The sequence below is a fragment of the Seriola dumerili genome, unplaced genomic scaffold (assembly GCF_002260705.1).
Source record: "Seriola dumerili isolate Sdu_G_001 unplaced genomic scaffold, Sdu_1.0 BDQW01000105.1, whole genome shotgun sequence".
NCBI lineage: Eukaryota > Metazoa > Chordata > Actinopteri > Carangiformes > Carangidae > Seriola > Seriola dumerili.
The window spans coordinates 1254006-1276531 of record NW_019174360.1 but is presented as its reverse complement, the minus strand read 5'-3'; the positions used below and the strand labels follow the sequence as shown (position 1 = coordinate 1276531).

At 42.1% G+C, this 22526-nt stretch overlaps 4 protein-coding genes across 4 annotated transcripts; 2 read left to right on the top strand and 2 right to left on the bottom strand.

Annotated features, from left to right (window-relative positions):
* Positions 1–700: 700 nt before the first annotated feature.
* Positions 701–4193, bottom strand: rtraf (RNA transcription, translation and transport factor). The gene is made up of 8 exons (XM_022746483.1): positions 4041–4193; positions 3224–3348; positions 2945–3044; positions 2521–2601; positions 2305–2393; positions 1770–1838; positions 1558–1606; positions 701–1343 (listed from the first exon to the last, which is right to left on the bottom strand). The coding sequence occupies exons 1-8, from the start codon at positions 4099–4101 to the stop codon at positions 1189–1191; spliced, it is 729 nt and encodes a 242-aa protein (XP_022602204.1). The 5' UTR covers positions 4102–4193; the 3' UTR covers positions 701–1188.
* A 414-nt stretch (positions 4194–4607) lies between these two features.
* On the bottom strand, positions 4608–6633 carry sap18 (Sin3A associated protein 18). The gene is made up of 4 exons (XM_022746587.1): positions 6438–6633; positions 5272–5381; positions 4993–5115; positions 4608–4907 (listed from the first exon to the last, which is right to left on the bottom strand). The coding sequence occupies exons 1-4, from the start codon at positions 6507–6509 to the stop codon at positions 4751–4753; spliced, it is 462 nt and encodes a 153-aa protein (XP_022602308.1). The 5' UTR covers positions 6510–6633; the 3' UTR covers positions 4608–4750.
* A 3362-nt stretch (positions 6634–9995) lies between these two features.
* Positions 9996–12781, top strand: LOC111222668 (gap junction beta-2 protein-like). The gene is made up of 5 exons (XM_022746467.1): positions 9996–10166; positions 11184–11336; positions 12063–12211; positions 12290–12496; positions 12718–12781. The coding sequence occupies exons 1-5, from the start codon at positions 9996–9998 to the stop codon at positions 12779–12781; spliced, it is 744 nt and encodes a 247-aa protein (XP_022602188.1).
* Positions 12782–18907: 6126 nt separating this feature from the next.
* On the top strand, positions 18908–21304 carry LOC111222667 (gap junction alpha-3 protein-like). Its single transcript, XM_022746466.1, has 3 exons — positions 18908–18976; positions 19088–19653; positions 20488–21304. The coding sequence occupies exons 1-3, from the start codon at positions 18908–18910 to the stop codon at positions 21302–21304; spliced, it is 1452 nt and encodes a 483-aa protein (XP_022602187.1).
* Positions 21305–22526: the final 1222 nt, after the last annotated feature.

Below are 22526 nucleotides of genomic sequence, written 5' to 3'. Positions count from 1 at the left end.
ATTGTATTTTTGTATGCGAATTGTTTTTTTTTTTCTATTGATTAGCTACGGAACAATGAAATCAGATTTTAAAATGTATGAGTTTCTGTTCATGAAGAGCTTTAAAAACAAACTTGTTTGAGCCAAAGTTCTGTTGTGAGACTGAGCACCAGCTTCCTTTATGGTCAGCTGGTCACGGTGGCTTTTAAACTCAGCGTTTCATCAGGTGAAAACACAGACTGAAGGAATAGTTTCTAGACTTTTTTGGGAAAGTTTGTGTCTACATATGAATCTTATTGTTTCCCAGCTCCGGCTTCATATTTAGAGACACTGATCTGCTCATCGGACTCTCAGCAGCAACGTGAATAAAATCAAACTACGACACCGACTGAAGAAAAACTGACATTTACCAGACGTTAAGAAGCTGGTGTCATCACTGACTGAAGTTGTTTCTGTAATCAGATTACTGTAATCCGTTTCCCTCAGCCCTGTGTGCCACAGTCAGATCACAGCAACTCTGCACTACTAATCTGTATTTCACACACGATGAAATGACATTACTTTTTTTTTTTTTTTTTTACTACTACTACTTTTCAAATCTTTATCTTTTTATAAGATGTGATATTTATAACAATAAAAATGTGATTTGGTACTTGACAGATGTTTGTGTTTTCAGATGCCTAACCAAACTACCAGCACACAGGAAGCACAGGAGCCAAACTCTGTTCAGCTGTATTTATAGATTTTTCCACACAGCGTCAGTGTAAATCATTTCAAAATAACCGTTTTCTTCTTCTCTGGAAACAAAAGATACAAATAAAACGTGTCAGTTTGAATCTTTCAGAAGCTTCTCTGAGGTTTCTACTGAGGGAGAGATTATGGCAGCCAGGAGATGATCAGAAGGTTCGACCTCAGTCTCTGAAGAAATGAATGACTCGACATATTACTAGGTATGAGTATATCAATGCTAACTGTGCAGCAATTACTGCATTGTGTGTTTTGGTGTAAACTTGTTTCTGTACAAAAACGAAAGACAGCGTCTGAAAAGCATTCGCTTCAAATTCCCAATCTGATCTGTGATGTCACACAACAACGGAAAACACAAACTCATTTCTGTCCACCTCAAAAAAAAAAAAAGGGCTTTTCTGTTCAAAATCAAATTAAAACTCCTCCTTCAGTCCCGCCCTTCCTCGTTCTTCATCCTCGCTCTCATCTGCCGACCTTGCCCAGCCTGTGGTCTGTCTTGGGGTCGGCTATGATGGCCTGAACGGCTACGATGGCCTCGTTGATCTTGGTCTGCAGCTCCCTCAGCTCCTCGATGTGCAGCAGGCGCAGGATCTGAGCCGCTTCGTTCAGAGTCGCGTCTGAGGAGAGAGGGAGATGTTTATTTTACTTTCCCATGGACGATTAAGTTTTATTGGATACATGTGTGTTAACACCACAGCCACTGCTGCCTGAGTGGCTGTCCGCACACTGATCGACCACCTCGCGTCAAAATAACCAAACCAACCCTTCACAATCAATTTGCCTCTTCCTGTAGTTTTTTTTTTTTCATGATGTTACAAAGGCAGCACTCACCTCCAGTGTCGAAACCCAAGATGTGTTTGTCTAGAGCTACTGGAATACCCTGCAGAGGAGAGGAAAATACACACGAGTGAGGCTGCAGCCAAACCAAGAGACGCTTATTATAAACCAGAGGAACATTTTTTCCTTCATTAAATCAACAATCAGTGTTGTGTACAAATAAAAATGCAGATATCTAAACATTAATATGAACATGTAGTATGTACCTCTCTGTTTTGGCTGGCTTTAGTGATGGCTTCAGGAGAGAGTCTCTCCTGGATCAGAATACGAATGGCCTGGCAGGTCCACAAGAAAACACAGACAAATTAACACGACAAACTTCTTCTAAATTCATATTATAACCCACAGAATAAAAACCCTGTTTGATGGTCAGAATCTTTCCTGCAATTGCCTTTCATTGCATTTACCTTCTGTAATTATGAAGTAGTTTTCTTGCTGCTGTCCCTGTGCAGAACTCACAACCAACTGCATATATTCCAGTTTCACTGCTAATTTGATCTCATATATTTCAGCCTCATTGTTAAATGTTCACTCTCTATTAACTGACTTCTTTATGCAATGTGAGTTTGTTCTGTTGCACTGTAAACTCCTCTCTGTCTCAGACACCACGACTGAAATCTTCAGGCTTTGAACTTTAATGACCTTTGTCATGAAGCTAAGAAATATAATTTAAATTCATCATTTTAATATGTTTAATAGATATTTAAGAGCAAGTGATAAATATTATAAGAGCTCTCTCACCTTGAGCATAACCAGGTAGTCGTCATGCCTCTGTATTTTGAGGATGTTGGACAGAGCCGTCACTCCTGCTTTGAAATCTGGTGAACTACCTGAAAAACAACAAACAAATGATGATTTCACAAACGAATGACGACATCACACACTGAAGGAAAAGAAAGGAAGAACATGAGAGAGCGAGAGAGGAGGAAGGAAAGGCAGAGGAGTGTTTCTGCTTACTGTCAAGGTTGACCAGAGGATCAATTGCTTTGTCACTATTACTGGAGGCCGCCAGCGGCTGACAGATCTTATACTTATCCACTGAGGAGAGACGACAGAACACACACATGATAAAACACACACGTACACGACATGTTCCAACACTATTTCTGTAAGAAAAAACAAAAAAAAAACAGGACGTATGAGCTGGCATCACTAGGACACATTATTCCCTTTATAATGTCTCCATCTACTGGTCTTCATCAGGATTTCAGCACCGTAGTACAGACGCATGTATCACACGTTCATCTAGAGCAGTGGCTTCCAACATTTTTGGCTTGTGGCACAAAATGAAATAATGTCTGATTGCAGCAGATAAGATGTATATATCTGTGAGTTATGGCCTTGTCAAACAACAGGTGATAATTTGATTTCATTTTCTTACCATTGTCTCCATATTCGTAGCGAACAGCCAGGCCCAGTAACCAGTCGACAGCTTCCTGCTTCTCCTGGACCCCGAATGGACAGTTGACATCCTGCAGGTACTGCACAGAGGCAAAGGAAACACAACTCATATATATATATATATTCAAGACAGTGATGACATATCCACAGCAGTGACATTAGGGTTCCCTGGTAGCAGCTTTAAGGTGGTATTCTCTGTTACTGAAAGTCTGCCAACGCAGCAGTGTTTCTGAGACAAGCAGGGTGCTGGTGGTGTCACCTTCTGGTAGGCTTTGGGCCACTCTGAGCTGGGGATGTTCCTCAGGTCTCCCCTGTCCTCTATCTTGTAGTGCCGAATCTTCTGGTCCTCCAGCCACACGATGCAGTTCCTGAACTGTGTCTCATCTGGAGGGACAGATGCACATCTGTGGATTACTGGACACATAAATTCAACATACCGGCAGCCACATAAAGTAATCTGACGTCGTATAATGGAGGCAACTGAATAAATGAATGAATCAGCTGTCTCTGTATGAGAGCAACATGTCAGCTTTAATCTGCTGACTCTCAGTAAAGTCTGCTGAATCATTTAGCTTCTACAGGACGAAAATAGTTTATATTGCATCGGAGGGGGGGGGGTGACATTTTAATTCACTGCTCTATCGGTGGTAAATCGATATTTACAGCCGAGGAATGAGGCTGAAATCCGAGTAAATATATTCAGACTAAAATGCCCTATTGCGTAATGTTACACACCGTTTGCTAAATGGCTAATTTCAAGGTAGAAAAAAGTGCCATTAGAACTCATTAGTTGAAATAAAACATTGAGCACAAGGGGCACACTGTTTATTGAGGGCGTTAGCATCAGCTACGCCGAATAAAAGTGTGGCGTATTAAAAGTCTATATTTACATTTACGTCGTCTTCTAACAAATATACGTTTGGCGGCAAAAACATTTCATAAAACCACTATTTTACTACGACAGTTTCGCACTACGTTGTCTCCTCACAGTTGTGATGCGTGCGGACACGTTAGCCGGCTCCACGTTACACTCACTGAACCCATTCAACAGCTACCGGAAGAGCTTATTTTCTTACCTTTGCAGTCAAATCCATCGGGGTTGTGATAATCTAGAGCTGTCAGTTTTCTCCGAAACATTTCAACGTGTGTTTTGAGTGCAAACGGCTGCTATCTTTGGCTAACAGTTGGCTATCTTAGCTGTTTTTTCTGCTAGCAGTCAGTGTGGCACTGCGCATGCGCCGCCACAACTTCCTGTTTTAACTATCAAAATAAAACCATACTTGGATAAGACGGTACTTGTATTAGTATAGCCTTAATTTGACCTGTTCCAAACAGCAATGTTCTTACATTTTTCTTGTTTATTTGCTATATTTTGCTGTTTTTTTGGCTTCAAATGCCAGATTATACTTCATTTCTTTGAGCTAAATTATTTCAACTACCCCCCAGTTACAACTTAATAAATTACAGTTGTTTCCAAAACTTCAAATGAAAAGCTTCAAAACTTTTGACTCCAAATATGTATGTATGATCTGGACAATCTGATAAAATGATGAGTTTTTCCACAACACAACTGCAGTTCAACGTTCAGACAGTTTAGATTCAGTAAGTACAACCTTCCGTCACACACAGAAAGGAACACAGACTTTGGAAAAAAATGACAACTTTATTACACGTCACATTTTATAAAATGAGGCAAAAACCATCCAAGATGATGCAAAAGAGAAAACAAAAACAGAGTTGGGGGGTTGCTTTAGGTATGCATGTTTGTGTGTGTGTGGGGGCATGTTCAGAATGGCCTCATGCGTGTGCTAAGGGGTGGGGCTCTGTTAGGCGGTGTGATTGCTATGTCCAGGTAGTCTCCGATCTGAAAGCGCTGAGACTGCAATGTCATGGAGTCATCTGCACCCTTTCTGCCGGATACAGTACTGCCGATGTCTTTCAACCTGGGGGGTGGAAGACATGTTTTAATATGCAGTGCAAAAAATTCAACAGCCCTGTTAGCAAGTGGCTTTGCAGTGTGATACCGACCTGTACGCTTTCCCTCTGGGGTCAGGGAAGACTATGGCAAAGCTGAAGTGAGTTCCCTTTTTCCTGGCCTCTGGATATACTTCCTTCACCAGGCTGGTCAGCTCCTTCAGAGTAGCATCCATCCTGAAACACACAGAATCAGTTAAAGGCTCCAGTGCCAACTCCTCTATTCACATCAAACAGTATCTCGTCACGCTGCTTTTGAACTCAAAACATTAGCAAACAGTCATTTGACACATACAACAACAAAGAAAAAGAGTGAAGCATTTGCAACCTCACCATGTGTATATCTGCAGTTCACTGGAGGGGACGTTGCCACGAGCAAACTCATCTGCTCTGTGATGTCGGCCACTGTTGGTGGTGAATACTCGCAGCAGGAGAGGGCATGTCTGTAACATAAAGCATCAAACACATGGGTAGGCTGCTAAAACCAAGAACACCTAGTAACAATGATATAAGATAGAGAAAAAACTACAGTACTGATCTAAAAATATACTGTTGAGAAAGGCTCTGTTCTTAAAGCTGGAGTTTTAGTTTTTTTTAATCAATGTTAGAAATCTCAACAGGATTTTTAACAGGGTTTACTTCCTTCTGGGACTGAACTTCGTCGAGTTGGACGGTGGCTGAGTTTTAAACCTACACTGCCCTCTAGTGGTCACCACCAGTAACTCCACCCTCCTTCATTTTTACTGCCAATACACAGTAGATATTAACACCATTATCATTATTACTATTACTACACGAGTTGGAACTGATTATTAATCACGACAGTAACGACGTAAACAACACCCAAATGCATGCATGTAATTTACTCACAGTTATCAAACTTAAAGATAAAGAGATAAAACACAAACCCAGGACAACTCAGCTGTCGAGGGTAAGTTGTAATATTTATAGAAAATAAATGTTGCTTGAGAATGAATAAATGCCGAATTAATCTAAACACACAGGAGTTTCGTAAAAGATCTTAAGATTACATTTAGGTAGATTACAATTAGGGGAAAACATTTTAGCAGCATTTTACTATTAAAAGTAATTATTAATTATTATTTTGGGTTTCGTTCTTTTTTTTTGAAAGACCGCAGTCTGTCAGTTCACGTGGAAAATGTTTAGTCAAACCTTTTTTTAATCAAAGCTTAAAGCTAAGCAAATAGTTAATTCTTAACATCGTTGGTTAAGAACGAATAGATATTTCTGATTGGCTGGCACGTTAGCACTAGCACACTTCAAAAGGCTACCGTCCAGTTTTTTTAATCTTATTTTTACTTTCACCACAGTATTTACAGCTTACATGTTGCACTAATGCTGATATAACAGTGTTGTAAAGTGTAATTGTCGAGCCCAAACATAAAACCACCGCTCTCCGAACTGTTAGGCAGCACTTGGGGCTAGCATCCATGTTAGCTTCGAGCTAATGAGGTAAACAAGCTAAACCAGGCTCCCACCTTTTCTCTATCAATCGGCTTCTCCGGCTCCTTCTTTATTTCCTCTTGTGTGATCCGCGATTCAAGAGCCATTGTTTTCTATCACTCTTATATTAATGCTCGTACGTCGTGACTTCAACCACCGTGCCTGGATGTTTTATCGTAGCCGCTGCAGGCAGCGAAACACCAACGAGACAGAAAGCGAGACAATTTCCGTTTCCGGTTTCCTTTTCTATGACTTTGTGGCTTTATCGCCCCCTTCTGCTCAGGAGTGTTGTAGCATTTTATTGATAAATATTTGAAACGATTCGTAATTGACTCAGCAATTGATGATTGATTAATGTAGATTATATTAATAATAACAATTAAATCACTTCGCCAATACAGAACTAAGAACTAAAGCTTGTGACTAATGTGATGGAAAACGTTCATAATCCAATGAAATCTATATTCTTTTAATCTTATATTGCTGATATGTGAAGATACATTAGAGTTATGCCCCAAAATGACAAACGTGGTATTTTCTCCCTCTTCCTGCAACAAGGGATCTTCCTAAATTTAGATGCACTGAGGAAAAGTCACCACTAAACAGTCTTAAAGGGTTAATCCCACTGGCACACATCTTATATTTTTCCTCTGCCACAAAATATGATATATATATATTTAATTTACTTCATATGTGCATTAAAAAATAATGACATATTCAATGTTACTGAACATGAAACAAAAAATCTGCAAGTTCCAGAAATCAACCGGAACGTCTTGTAGCACTTTCATACAGTAGAGTGGCTGATCCAGGATCAGTCAGCCAAGTCCACCTACAGAACTGAGACCTGCTATTCAGTCACATGCTGCTCTCCCCCTCACTCATTACAGTGTGTGAGTGTAGATTTCTGGGTAACATATATGTGAGCGTTGTACAGTGTGTGTGTGTATGTGTGTCTGTGTGTGTGTGTGCGTACGTATCCTGACACTGGCCCCCTCTGTTCTCCTGCTGGCTGGCTGATCAGGGATCAGGAGCTACTCAAACAATTGGCTCTATTTTACCTCTCTCTCTTTCTCCCTACTCATTCACTTTTGTGTGACCCCACGTCACCCCACCACCACCACCACCACCACCTCATCAGCATGGATGGCATGGGCCTGCTTGATTTTCTTCTTTTTTTTTTAGGCCTGTTCTGACTGACAGATCAAACAGTGGCTCTTTGAGTCTGGTGTTGACACTGATATCCATTCATTGATATGCATCAAGAATAAGAGTCACTGTTATTTCCCCTAATGACTCCATTAGAATCACTGACGCCCTCTGTCTCTGTCTCAGTCCCATGATGTTTTCTTGCCCTTCCAGATCATTGCTGCTCATGTTGCAGGATCATGTTAAAGCTGTGCTACAGAGGAGAATCCAAACACAAAGCCTGCAATTCATCAGCAGCAGCTCCTGCTTCATGATTCACAAAAAATGATAATTCTGAAAGAAGAGTCCAAATGCGTTTTCTAACTTCCTGGTACGTTGATGGCTTGGCTGCAAATTTTTAAATCCCCACCCCCAATACTGTAGCTCGAACAGAGCGTGAGGAATATGTTGCAGCCACTTCAGAAGTTTTTATTTCAGTTCTGTGAGTATCCACAGTTGTAAACCGAGGAAGTTGGTTTTTGCTCCCACACTTCGACAAACAGTGGGAAAAGCTCATTGGTCACAGACATTAGCGGCACACAGAGCTGCACTGTCCTGCAGGCTCACTGCTGCCAAGGGATGGTTTGGCTCTGAGAAGTCACTTTGACTCTCTACCTGTGTCCAGTTACAGCCACCGAGAGATCACACATACACATGCACACACACACACACATATACACACTGCATTGCAACTTTGTTCTTTCAGTCCTCTGACTTTCACACTGCATAGACACCCTGTGAGAATAGATCGTAACTGTTGAGCGCTGCTTTTTATTTGTACTCCAACATTAAAGCTAATTTGTGTTTATTAACATCCATACTGTTAAATTAAAGGTCTCATATAGTGTAAAGGTCTGTGTCCATGTGTAGTGTGATTATAGATCAGGTCTAGCTTCTATATTAATACTGTGAAAGTATCAAAGCCTCAGTCCACAGAGAAATGCACACAGCCTGTATTCAGAAACTGAGCCTTAAAACCAGCCGTCAGGACTTCTGGAACTTTGTGATGTCACAACAAAACAGTCACCAAGAGAGCCTCAGAGCCTCCTCTCTTCTGATTGGCTCACCGACCTGTTGTTACTAGAGCTCCAGAGAGAAGCCTGAGAGAGGAGATGTAAAACTACACTGAGATGGTTTTTGGTTCTTAAAACCACAAATATATCTTCTTATGGATCAACACTTCAAAATAAAACACACTCCACTTCACCCTCACTCACCTCACAGCCACCTACACCTACAGTGCCTGGAGAGAGAACCTGCTGGATTGCTTTTGGTCTTCACATCTGGATTTCCATCTGGAAAAACATGGGAGCTGCTCTGGAAATGTCACGTCCATCATGTGCTAAATATATAAATATATCTAAATATATTTCACTGCTTCCATCATTAACAGAAACTCTTGTAAAAGCAACCCCACTATATATTAGTAATGGATTATTATTAGTAAAAATCAGTTTAACATGTTATCTAATTTCTTCTTCTGTTCTGTCTGTGTAGCCTCCTCCTCTTGAACATTGCCACAGCTCGACCCCTGTGAGGTTTTATTTTGAAAGTCCTCACAGGAAGAAATGCTAATTTACTCTGGCTGACTTCGACACTTGGAGGCACATCTTTTATTTCATGCAAGGGCACCAGGCGCTGCAGGTTTGTGTTGTGTTCAGTGTATTAGATTCCACTCTTTTATTTTATTTTTTCATTTTAATTTGTGTCAGCAGTGATGTGACAGTGAGCTGTGTGTTTTGTTTTCATGCTGGAAAGGACTATGTGGAATATTGTCCTGCAAACAACCTGACGCTCCAGACACAAGGTGAGAAAACGACTTTATCTTTATTGAAGTCGGTCATTTGAGATTCATTTATCGTCATTATATTGGCAGCGTTTTTACTGATGAAAACAGCTGCTCTCAATTCATGTAAATTATCAGTGAGTCAATAAATCAATCAGTGCCTCAGTGTGAATGGTGAGGCTCAGTGAGGACTGTAGTAAAGTGGGTTTGTACAGTGTGTTCAGTGTGTTTTTAGTTGAGTGGGCTCAGTTCAGTGCAGTCCACAGTGGGCAGAGAGGTTCATCAGTTCACATGAATGCTGGCGCTGGGCCTTCTCTCCTCCTCCTCCTCTCACTTTCATTCCTTTTCATCCTCTTCCTCTTTCAAACTTCTCTTTTGTTTCATCGCCCCGTCCCTGCTTTCATCTTCTGCCACTGGCTTCCTTCTGAATTTCCACCCGTGTCGCTGTCTGATGTGCAGCTCAAAGGAAGCAGCGAAACATGCATCAGAAAACACCGACGCACACTGTATTCACTGTCTCCCTCCAGATTTTGACTTGAGACTTGAACCAGCAACCTTGTAGTAGAAAGCCCACCGCTCTCATTAATCCCATCCTCATTTCTCCGTCCGTTTCCCCAGGATGTCTTGGCCGGCTCTGTACGCTCAGCTGGTCGGGGCGAACCGTCACTCCACCAGCCTGGGTAAAGTCTGGCTCTCTGTGCTGTTCATTTTCCGGGTCATGGTTCTGGTTGTTGCTGCCGAGAGCGTGTGGGGAGATGAGCAGTCTGACTTCACCTGTAACACACTACAGGTAGGACACCCAAGTCATCTGATATCATTATGTTCCATCATATCCTCATATCGTTTCACCCTGGAACACAGTATGTGGGATTTTTGATAGTGTTTATTAATCTTTATGCACAGTTCTGTCAGAAATGTTTGCTAATATGCATTAAAGTGCAGCTCTGTATCTTTGGAGAGACAACCAATGAAACGCATCCTTACTTGGTCTGGTCCGACCAGCAGCTAATGGTTCTTAATGTTAACAAATTTATGGTAGTTAATGTTGAGCAGCTGACTTTATTGGGGGGAACTTAAGTCACATGACTTGACTTCAGTCACAAATTTGAGGACTTGAAACTTTCCTTGACGAACACTGATGAAAGACTCGACTTGACTTTAACAGATGACTCGAAGGGACTTGACTTTTTTTCTTATTAAATATTTGCATTTTTCTAGATATTGAGAGAAGTTACATTTTGTTTTTGAAAAAGTTTTGGGTGATTTCTGGTTCCTATAAGTACTACACAAGATCACGTCATTAGTAGGAAGGACCACAACATAAAACATATACACTTGAACAAAAATATAAATGCAACACTTTTGTTTTGTCTCTCACTTTTCATGAGTTAAAGAAACTTTTTCTAAACACATAAAACGCTTCATTCTCTCAAATTGTGTCGACAAACGTGTTTAAAGTCACGTCAGCGAGTGCTTCTCCTGTGTCACTATAATGCTCCCACCTGGCAGGTGTGGCACATCAAGATGCTGATTGCGCAGCATGATTTCCTGCACAGGTGTGACGGGCTGGTCTCAATAGAAAGCCACTTTAAAATGTGCAGTTTTATTTTGATCAGGTTGTTGATTGTTCTTCTGTTGCTGGATATTGGCAGGAAGTGGAAGATGCTGATGTTCAAACACGCTCAACGGGGACATGACTGGTGACTCTGCAGGTCATGCGAGATGTTGGGAAGTTTTTACGTCAACAGAGTTTCTCCTCTCAGCTGTTTTTATTCTCCATCTGTGCGTCCGTCTCTCTGTGTTTCAGCCTGGCTGTGAAAACGTCTGCTACGATCAGTTCTTCCCCGTCTCCCACATCCGTCTCTGGTGTCTTCAGCTTGTCTTTGTCTCCACGCCAACGCTCCTGGTTGCAATGTATGTGGGCTATAGGAACCACAGGGATAAGAAGAGGCTGCTGCAGGTGTTTGTACTGTTCAAAACCGTCAGTGCCAAAAACAAAACCATCGTGTTGGAACAGAAACCGATTTGTTACATCATGTGATGTTACACCATCTCATATCGTGTGTGTGTGTGTGTGTGTGTGTGTGTGTGTGTGTGTGTGTGTCAAGTCTTCTAGTCATGTCTTGTCTCATTTTAGATTCCCATGCTGTGTCCTCGCCTGTCTCGTCTTGTGTTGTACTGTGATGTCATGTCACGTGATGGCACAGCTGTCATGTTGCTGTCATATTTTGTCTTTTCTGGTTGTGTCTTGTTTTGTTTGGTCTTTTTCTTTTCCTGTCTTATTGTGTCTGACATTGGTCTTTCTTTTTTTTTTTCTACCTGTGTCTCATCTTGTCTTTTCTGGTCTTGTTGTCAGGTCTTATGTCTTTTTTATCTCGTCAACTGATGTTTTGTCTTGTCTCGCGTCATGTCATATCATGTGATTTCTTGTCGTTGTCTTTTCTGGTCTTGTCTTGTTGTGTCATGTCTTCTCGTCATGACGTCATGTCGTCTTGTCTTATCCTGCCTGGACACATCTGGTCTTGTGTTGTCTCTTATTTTGTTCCCTAATGTCTTGTCATAATACGTCACATCATGTCTTGTGATATCATGTCTTCTTTTATGCCTTATTGTGTTGTCTCTTGTTTTTATTTTGTCGTTTCTGGTTGTGTCTTGTCTTGTTCTAACTCCATGTCCTGTGTGACAGGGTTCTGGCAGATCTGGTTTCCTCGGCAACAAAGGTCAGGAGGACGAGTTGGAGACTCTGAAGAAGCGGAGACTCCCTATCGCCGGCGCCCTCTGGTGGACGTACGCCTGCAGCCTGGTGTTCAGGCTGCTGTTTGAGGGAGGCTTCATGTAAGATTGTGTTATTCTGACTTCCTGTCAGTTTGCTGATTTGGTGTAAACACAGCGTGTGTGTGTGTGTGTCCTCAGGTACGCCCTGTATGTAGTGTACGACGGTTTCCAGATGCCACGGCTGGTGCAGTGTGACCAGTGGCCGTGTCCTAACCTGGTGGACTGTTTCATCTCTCGCCCCACCGAGAAAACCATCTTCACCGTTTTCATGGCCACCGCCTCGTCCATCTGCATGGTCCTCAACATGGCTGAACTCGCCTATCTCGTTGCCAAGGCTGTGACTAGGTAGAGGTATTAATCAGTCAGACAGTCAGGTGATTAATCAACTGATTAATTTATCAATCATTTTACCCAATTAATATTTTTGTCATTGTTAAGATGGGTCTGTTCCACGCGTCTGTGAGTCTGATCAGCTCATACAAGATAAATGTGTCACGGCTTCATTCTTCATCTGTGTTATAGAACATATAGAAATTCTTTAAGTCCACGTTCCTCCTTCTCTTCAGGGGTCTCAGCGGTCAGAGGGAGACGAGGTCAAGCAGTAAATCCAGCAGCAGAGAGAGGACGTAGAACAAGACGAACCAGGAGTTACTTGTCTCGACCTGAAGACGCAGCAACAAGGTGGATGACACACGCAGGAGAAAGACATTGATCCTAAGACTTAAAACACTTAAAGGCTGCATAATTACAAGAGGAGCACACGTGAATGACATGTGTAAATACAGCAGAAAGTGGACGTTTTCTATGATGCCTGAATGTAACATTTAACGGGTGGAGAGGATGTCAACAACTCAAAAGTGTATTTTTACACGATGCTGTTTGAGATTTTATGTCAGTAATTTGTTTTTGATAGTAACTTTCCTTTAGTAGAGTTGTATAATTGAAATATGTAGACACACACACACACACACACACACACACAATATATATTCTAATGTAACGGGGGTAAAAATAGACAAAGAAAAATTGTGTTTTTAAATTCATGGTGCTGTAGGATTTTAGGGCTATCATGCCATCTATTGGGGAGCAAGAAAACAGCAGCTACACACACACACACACACACACACACACACACACACACACACACACACACACACACACACACACACACACACACACACACACACACACACACACACAGTAGATACATATATACAGAAGAGTTGTCTGTATTTTTTATTTTAATAACAATTCACTGAATATAAATGCACTCACCATCTCTCACTTTACTTCCACAAATAAAGTTTCATCTTATATTAAATTTGTGTTTAATTAAAGATTCATATCGTATTAATAATGATCTTGTCTGGGCAAACTAAACTGAAACAAACACACACAATTCATTAAACTATACGATCATATTTTATCTATATATAAATGTGAAAATGTACTTAAGTAGGATTCAAACAGATGCACCGTGTTTGTTAAACTACATGCAGAGAATCAATAGATCATCATCAGATTAATTATTTAAAACAATTATCTGGACCCCACCTATGAAGATAGATTCAAAGTGAGGAATGTATATTTATTTTATGAATGCGTAAATGAAAGGATGGCGTTACCAAGAGAACCGCTTCATATTTTAGTTTACCCCTCGTGTTTCTGTGTATTTCAAGTACAAAACCTCAAATGAACTGGAACGAACAAGTCAACAAATGTATTTCCATTTCCATCAGATGCATCTAGTGACCGACTGTATGTGCTGTAGCCCCACTGCATGTACTCTGTTGACCTCTACTGGCGAGCAGCGGCAACTGCAACAGTGCGGTCAGGTCCATGCGTCCTCCCCTCCTCTCAGAGACAGACACTCACATATAACTAATTAAGTTACAGAAATGTTTGGTTTCACGTTATAACAAGCAACTATGGTGACGTAGCTGTTTGATCCCTTTTTATAAATTATAATCAACAAAGTAAGTCAACAAAGTTCTTTTCATAAATAGTTTATTTTGCTTCTTTAAACCTTGTCAGCCAATTTATTCAGAAATAAAAATGTATTAAGACAATCTAATATTGATGTTATAGACCTACAGTTTATTTTCAAATTTGTATTTAGTTTGTCTGTCTATTATTTTAACATATTCTTTATAGTTCCAAACCACTCTAAACTCCAAATTTACTCCAAGTTTACTATTAAATATCAGCTATTTATAATGCTAATACTAGCTACTGCTGCTAGCCTACTATATCTATGTATATAATTTACACTACTAGCCTATTACTATAGCAGTAATACTACTCCTACTACTACTACCACTAATAATAATAATAATAATAATAATGACAATAATACTGATATTTTATCATTTAACAAAAAGAAAAAAAATGTTATTCTTGTTTCAAACTATTCAGATTTGGCTCAGCAGGAATATGACTACGCACACGCGCGCGCACGCACAAACACGTACCTCCCCCACCCCCCACCACCACCCCCCTCGTGCGCCCCATGCACGGGGACACTGATGTGTGACAGTGGCGGATGGCCTTGGCCACGCGGGACGCAGCCGCTGCGCTTCGCCTTCGCGGGACAGGTTCCACACGCGCCCTTTTTTTTTAGACTAGACTAGCCTCGCGTCTTTTTTTTGTACTCTCTCTCGCTGTAACTCTCTGTTATCCTCTCTCTGTGTCTCTCTCCCTCCCCCCTCCTCTCCCACTAACCTCTCCGACTCCTCGCTTGGTCGCCTCGAGCCCACCGGTGGGAGTAAGAGACTGAAGAAGAAGAAGAAGGAGGAAGGAAAGAAGTGAGAGAAGAAGAAGAAGGAGAAGGAGAAGAAGCGCGCTGCCCGGAGGGAGACGTGTTTCAGAGGAGAGCGGTAAGCAGCAGGTGGAGGCTGGAGTGATGGAGTTATCTGAGGTGGGAGGGAAGAGGAGGGATTATCATCCTTCCACCTGCTGGATTATCAGCACCTCTCGTGCTGCATTCACTTCCCTGTGGGAAAGACGGCACACAGGAAGCCACTAATATTTCATAAAGTTAATTTATCATAAAAACCCAACTCAGAGTATTTGACATTAATTGACTGTTCAGATTTTTTGAATTTTTTTTTGATATCACAATTATTGTTAGCATTAAAATAACACATCAAACTGAGTCCTGAACCGTAATTTAAACTGTTTTACTCAACTTCAATTGGCTTGTTTCGACATTTATATGTGGAGTGTATGAGAGAAACTTTCTGGTAACTTTTTTATATATATATATATATTCAAACAAGATAAACCAGCAAAATTAATTAACTGTTCATCACAAAAAGATACTGTATTTTAAACCAGGGTTCCTAGAGAGAGACTGGTGTTGTTTTTGGTCAGGCTTTCTGCACATTACCTGGTGGGGCCACTGCACATATCTGTGAAAATATCATCGTTCGTTCAAGAACCATTTGCATTTAGTTGTTGATTCCTCTCTATGTTGCTGCCTCCATGTAAAAGCTATGAAAAAAAAAAAAGAGGCAGATGCCAAGTGGTCTAAAATTTATTTATCTGTTATTTTGTCATCACCAGAGAGGAAATACAGATTTCTCAAATGAAAAAAATAGACCTAATGTCATGCACGTTTTTGCTTTTATAGCCTTTATTTTTATTACTAACACCAGAGGATACGTCTTAATAACCAACACTTTGAATTCGCTGATCTTAACCACCCAGTTGTTGAAATATTTATTCATATATTCCCCCGTTTATTCTGGGATGTTTCACTCGTGATGTTCCTTTCTTTGGACGTTCTCTAGTCTCCACCAGAGTTTGCCTGCGTGCATCTTTGTACACGTTTAAACACTGTTTTATACTTTTATTAACACACGTGCTATTTTACACCTTTAGTCACACTTATTGCGCATTTAACTTAACGCTTATTTATTCACTTTTATGTACATTTGCAAACCGTTACACACCATTTTGTATTTTTATGCAACTTTATGCACCTTAATCCATACATTTACACACTTTATGCACTTTAATGCTCTTCCTGTGTCCCTGACTTATCAGCCCATAGCATCATTTCTTCAACATTGATCATGTTTACATGGAGTAACGCAGCTATGTGAGCTCGCCTCGGTTCATCTAACTGATTTATAATGTTTATGGGTGTGTGTCAGACTAAATTTAGGGTTAGTCGATTGAGTGGGCAATGAAGAGAATGGACTTTCACACGGACGCCACCGCTGTCTGCATATCTTTAAAAAGTTTTCAGGTGCGGACGGCAGGCCAAGAGTTAACTGTTTGGGCTGTTTTAGCACAAAGGCCTCTGATCCATGAAAAGCACACGGCAGACAGGACAATGTCCATCTGGCAGCTTCTCTATTGTCCGTGGTGACAGATGGTATTTCATCACGTCAACACATCATGTATATGTACACATGCCGCTGTTACGGTAGATTGGAGCATCAGTGGGCTCTTAATGGAGCTTTTCATTCGTTAGCTGAGAACATGATTCTCTGTGCGTTCAGGATTTTGGAAAAGTGACATCATCTGCGTCGACTCCGCTTTAGCACAGATGCTATGACAACATTTAAGGTGGATTTTTGAATCTTTTACTGTATTAAAGGGGCCAATGTAATATTATTCTTCTATTTTATATTTGCCATATAAACCTTCAGTTTGTCAGTGGTTCTCTATCGTGGATTTTCATTTCATTATTCCATCGTGAGATTCACAGTTCGTATTAGAAGTAGATGAAGTTGTTAGTGGCTTCTATTCACTGGTGACAGTGTGGAGGTCAGACATACAGGAGCAATGTATGCTACTGTAACGTGTGTGTGTGTCTGTGTCTGTGTCTGTGTGTGTGTGTGTGTGTGTGTGTGTGTGTCTGGTGTGTGTGTATCAGTCGATCCCAGGCAAACATTTGCCCTCCTCAGCATTCCTGGGATGTGATGAGTCCAGCATTCAACAGGGACAACCTGTTATCCACTCATTCACTTCCCACAGATGGCCAGCCATTGTCCACTAGCCAGCCAGGCCTGCAGCACAGACACACACACACACACACACACACACACACACACACACACACACACACACACACACACATATACACACACATACATACACACACATGCACACACACACGCACCGTACACATTTGCAGAGTAACATACAGATGTGATTGAGATGTGAAGTTTTATTCTGTCTTTAGTAGTTTTCAGATTTCAGAAAAACATAAATATAAACAGTCTAACGGTTTCTTTTAATTGTAATTAATGTAATTAGGACCAGTCTGGTTAGTACCACACAAGACACTGCAGCAAACTTGCACAGAAACGGCGTCTCCGCTGCTTTTTTAGAGTTTATTTTCTGACTGTAAAACATCAACATATTGTGGAGACAGTTCTGAAACTTTTCGAAACTTTGAGACGCCTCCTCGTTCTCTCCTCCGCAGACTCCGCCAGACTCCTAGTCGCCGTCGCTCACTCCCCTCTTCAGCTCTGGAAAACCGGTCATTGCTGCCGGTGCGGGGAATGTCGCCGCAGACAGCAGATTTAAAACTATAGCGTACTCTGAAACACCAGGCACTGATAGGCTCCGTCAGCACCGCGTGAACTCGTTTGGCGAGGCCTTGAATGTAACGGACATTTGCTTATGAGTAAAACTCATTCAGCGTCTTTCAGCTCATTGTTTTGGTTTCGATCCGCTCTCTCTGTTCTCCTCAGTGTCGTCTCCAGATATCTCTCTTCAGCAGAAACGATAATAATTATGGATTATTAGTTGCTAAGGAGACAGATATTTCCCTCCGGAGAGTTCATATTGGACTTAATGTTCTATTCATCCATTCATCGGGTGACTGCATGACTTCTGCTCTGCATGTGCTGAATGTGAAACAGATTTGCAGTATAAACTCTCATATATCTCCACCTGTAAATATTCAATCTCTGGGATATGATGAACTAATGTGTCCGCCCCTTCAGAAAAGCTATTGCCCTACATGCTATGCTAACGCTATAACCCCACTTTATTCTTCCTAATCTACATTTTATGACGCATGACCGCTCACAGATTTCAGTATTGCTCATGTTAGCGGTCCTGGAGTCACTAAACACGAACCTGGTTTGGTTTGGTTGCATTAAAAGTAGTGATGAGGACTTTGTGTGGTTTGTTACCTTTAAAGTTGACAAGAGCATTTTGTCTCTTCTTTCCAGATATTGTTTTTCTTCTGATCTCTGGTCGATGGATTTATCACTGACAATACAACAATATTTTAGTAAGTCTGCCTCCCTTGTCTTTTCGTTGTCTGCTCTGACCTCAAAACCTGGCGTAGGTTTCAGATTTACAAAAACTGACAACAGGTGTGTTGATGAGGAGAAGTGGTCGGGTCTGTGCAGAAGCTAAATTGCTGTTGTGTCACGTTTATGAACTTTATTTTTGCAGAGATGTCATTTTTTTTTAAGAATGAGGCTGGAAATGCTCTTTATAATGTCTTATTGTCAACAAATCGCCAAACACCAGAACATCCCCTCACACTCCTCAAAGCAATGTAATATGGTTCTGTTATTTCTCCCACTGCCCCAAGTGTGAAAATATTTCCAAATAAATGCAATGTTCTGAGTATCGTTTGCAGGGAAGTCGGACACGATGTTGGTTTTGGTGTCTTCGTGGAATTTGTTGACAATAATAAATCATTCAAAACAAATACCTCCTCCCGTTTGTGTCGTTCACCACCGACTCTTGTTTCTCTCTCCAGGCTAGAAAACAGAGTGAAGCATGGGTGACTGGAGCTTTCTAGGGCGGCTGCTTGAGAACGCTCAAGAACACTCCACTGTGATTGGAAAGGTGAGCGATTGATTGATTGATTGATTGATTGATTGGTTATCAGAGAGCAAGAAGTGTTAAATTGTTGATGAGCCTAATGAATCTGTTCGTCCCTCCGTCCTTCCTCCCCAGGTTTGGCTGACTGTCCTCTTCATCTTTCGCATCTTGGTGCTGGGTGCAGCGGCCGAGGAGGTCTGGGGGGACGAGCAGTCAGACTTCACATGTAACACGCAACAGCCCGGTTGCGAGAACGTCTGCTATGACGAGGCCTTCCCCATCTCCCACATCCGCTTCTGGGTGCTGCAGATCATCTTCGTCTCCACGCCCACCCTTATCTACCTGGGCCATGTGCTGCACATCGTCCGCATGGAGGAGAAGAGACGGGAGAGGGAGGAGGAGCTCAGGAAGGCCGGACGGCACCAGGAAGACCACGACCCCCTCTTTCACAACGGGGTCGGTGACGGAGGAGGAGGAGGAGGAGGCGGGAAAAAGGAGAAGCCGCCGATTCGCGACGAGCACGGGAAGATCCGTATCCGCGGGGCGTTACTGAGGACCTACATCTTCAACATCATCTTCAAGACTCTGTTTGAGGTGGGCTTCATCCTGGGACAGTACTTCCTGTATGGCTTCCACCTGAGGCCGCTCTATAAATGTGGCCGCTGGCCCTGCCCCAACACTGTGGACTGCTTCATCTCCAGGTTAGAGAGCAGGACTTCCTCAGAGGATCCGTCTCTTTTTTTGGTTTTTGTCTTCATTTTCTTCTTATTTGTGTGTGTGTGTGTGTGTGTGTGTGTTTCTGTCATAGGCTACATTTGGGGACACATTTCAGACCAGTTAATTGTCCAATTGGAAACAAAAATGGGAAATAGCTCAAGGTTGAGGTTAGAGAGTAAGTCTTCAGGAAATGAATGTCAGTCTATGTAATGTCCCCAAAAGTGACCTATGACAACGTGTGTGTGTGTGTGTTCATTTGCAATGCAAGTCCTAAAACCCAGAAATCAGTTCGCACTTTTGGACCGTTTTGGTTGGATGGTTTCTTAAAGCTTTTACATCTCCTAAAAAAAAAAAAGGTCGGTTGCTAACAAGTAAATGAAACTACAGCGGTTGTCGGGGACGACCGGTCCACCTTTACAGCCTCGTTGTGTTTAAACAAACTGTTACTAATTTTTTATGAGGAAAAGCTTTTGTAGAAGAAGTCAGAGCTAAAGCAAAACGCCCACGTAAAAACCCCATTGGCTTTTTGTCAAGGGAACCGGGATGACTCACTGAAGCCACGCCCCCACAGCTACACCTGTCAAGCTGCAAGCAATTACTAATGGTGGCACCTTTACCTTTTTTCCAGCCATTTCTGGTAGAAATGACAGACTTCATCAGCTGTAGCTTCTAGATAATCAAACGTTTGCTCCGTGAATAGGTTGAAAACTTGAATATGCATCTGATGGCCACATACATGATACTGTGGTACAAGACGGGAGGTGCAGTCGAAACACTGAGGCTAAATAAAATCTACTTTTGTCTGTTTGTTGTCTCAGGCCCACGGAAAAGACGATCTTCATCATCTTCATGCTCGTGGTTGCCTGTGTCTCTCTGCTGCTCAACCTGCTCGAGATCTACCACCTGGGCTGGAAGAAGGTCAAACAGGGGGTCACCAATGAGTTCGTACCCGACACCGAGTCGCTGCTGCTCGGTCCGGACGAGCGAGGAGACTCGGAGACGATTCCTGAGCAGACCGCCCCGTCGGTGCTCGACTGTCTGCCGGCGTACGCCAGTGTGACCGTGGTGGGGGCCGGAGCAGCCGGGGGAAGAGCTTACAGTCCAACAGAAGCCACCGCCCCTTTGCCCGCTGAGCTCAAGATGGATGGCACGGGGTTCCACCCAGACGACTACCTGTTGGAGACCCTGCCCACTTCCTTTTACGGCGGCCGTAACAAAGGGAGCGTGGGAAGCCGCGGGCAGCTGACTGCAATGGAGCAGAACTGGAGCAACATGGCACTGGAGCTCCGCAATGGAAAAAACTCCACCTCCTCCTACCCTCCTACTCTTCCCTCTCCTCCCACCTCCACCTCCTCCTCTCCTCAGGAGGAGTCGACTCCCGCGCACGAGGATCAACGCTCAATGTTTCCCACACTTCCTCGTAATACCCCTCTTTCCCCCCTCACGCCACAGGAGACAGCGTTGGATGAGGAAAACACCACAGCGCCTTATATGGTCCCACACGACGACTTCACTGTGGTCACCAGGGCGGAGATGCATCAGCCTCCGTCTGCTGCGGCGACAGACATCCGGAAGCCGAGTCGGGCCAGCAAGAACAGCAGCGTCCGAGCTCGCCCCGACGACCTGGCCGTGTAGCTAAAACCCACACACACTCACACACTCACACAACCTCACACACATGCTGTATACACATAGAAAAACCTACAAATGCACAACAGCATAAAACCACACGAGCACGCCCTCCAGCAAAAGACTGACGCTCTGCAAGGCAGATGTTAACTAGTAGATTCAGCTGGAGTCGGCCGCTTATTTTAATCTCAGAATTATGAACCAGGAATAGGGATAGAAGGAGTTTGGCCAGATTACACTGATGGCACCCTGCTGATGCCCTGTCTACATATCAGTCATATCAGCAACAGTACGCAAAAGTGAGCTCAACTTTTAAAAACATCAGCTCTGCAGAAATCCTCCGGTAGCACATCTGGAGTCGGTGCGGACAGATGTCTGTGCACATGTGATCCAGATGTGAGAATTTTTCTGTCATTCACCAACATTTTAAAGCAATCAAAGAAAAAATAAACACGACACTGTCGAACACGAAAGACACAACGATAAAAAGTGAGGGAGGGGAGGAAGAAGCCGAAGATAAAAGAAACTTACGATCAAAAAGTAAAAACACAACAAAGCAGATATTTGATTTGATTGAACAAAACAAACAAACATATAAATAAAGGTTTTCATGTGTATTTAACACGGAGCATCTAAATGAAGAATTTTGTAATAATTTAAATACCTGTTCTGAGGGTATTTCTTCAGGGTTTAAACACAAAAAGTGCCTTTTAATAATTCGTACAAATTATGAGATTGTAGTATGAATAATGTTATTTTTTAATCAATTTATTGTTTTTAATTCTGTTGTTGAGCACAACTCTCATTAGAGTTTTTAGAGGTGAGACTCAGTAAAAGCCGATTCTCGCCAGTTTGCAACTTTTTTTTTCTGCATCACTAATAATCAAGTGCCACAAAACAAAACCACCATGAAGCTGCTGGTTCCCCGACTGAAACGTGCACTTACCATGTTTAAACTGTGTTGTTAAAGTAATAGTTTGACATTTTGGGAAATAAGTTTATTAACTTTTTTTTTTTTTTTTTGTCGAGAGTGAGATTAGGAGATCGTTAGCGCTCTCATGTCCGTGCGTTGACCGTGGAGTCAGTTAGCTTAGCTTAGCTTAGCATAAAGACGGGAGAACGGGGAAACGGCTAGCGAAGCAGCTCACCACACAGCTCAAAATACAATCCAATATGAACACTAATATAATTCATTCAGCAAATTTAAACTGTAGATTGTGTTTAAAGT

What these genes read in the sequence shown, in the direction of transcription:
- sap18 (XM_022746587.1), bottom strand. Translation starts at nt 6,509, where the DNA reads ATGGCTCTTGAATCGCGGATCACACAAGAGGAAATAAAGAAGGAGCCG. An exon ending in AGCCGATTGATAGAGAAAAG is followed by an intron (nt 5,382 to 6,437) that starts GTGGGAGCCTGG and finishes TTTATGTTACAG; the next exon opens with ACATGCCCTCTCCTGCTGCG. An exon ending in GAACTGCAGATATACACATG is followed by an intron (nt 5,116 to 5,271) that starts GTGAGGTTGCAA and finishes TGTGTGTTTCAG; the next exon opens with GATGGATGCTACTCTGAAGG.
- rtraf (XM_022746483.1), bottom strand. Translation starts at nt 4,101, where the DNA reads ATGTTTCGGAGAAAACTGACAGCTCTAGATTATCACAACCCCGATGGA. An exon ending in ACTACCTGGTTATGCTCAAG is followed by an intron (nt 1,839 to 2,304) that starts GTGAGAGAGCTC and finishes TGGACCTGCCAG; the next exon opens with GCCATTCGTATTCTGATCCA. An exon ending in CTTGGGTTTCGACACTGGAG is followed by an intron (nt 1,344 to 1,557) that starts GTGAGTGCTGCC and finishes CTCTCTCCTCAG; the next exon opens with ACGCGACTCTGAACGAAGCG.
- LOC111222667 (XM_022746466.1), top strand. Translation starts at nt 18,908, where the DNA reads ATGGGTGACTGGAGCTTTCTAGGGCGGCTGCTTGAGAACGCTCAAGAA. An exon ending in ACTCCACTGTGATTGGAAAG is followed by an intron (nt 18,977 to 19,087) that starts GTGAGCGATTGA and finishes CTTCCTCCCCAG; the next exon opens with GTTTGGCTGACTGTCCTCTT. An exon ending in GTGGACTGCTTCATCTCCAG is followed by an intron (nt 19,654 to 20,487) that starts GTTAGAGAGCAG and finishes TTGTTGTCTCAG; the next exon opens with GCCCACGGAAAAGACGATCT.
- LOC111222668 (XM_022746467.1), top strand. Translation starts at nt 9,996, where the DNA reads ATGTCTTGGCCGGCTCTGTACGCTCAGCTGGTCGGGGCGAACCGTCAC. An exon ending in ATAAGAAGAGGCTGCTGCAG is followed by an intron (nt 11,337 to 12,062) that starts GTGTTTGTACTG and finishes CCTGTGTGACAG; the next exon opens with GGTTCTGGCAGATCTGGTTT. An exon ending in GTTGCCAAGGCTGTGACTAG is followed by an intron (nt 12,497 to 12,717) that starts GTAGAGGTATTA and finishes CCTTCTCTTCAG; the next exon opens with GGGTCTCAGCGGTCAGAGGG.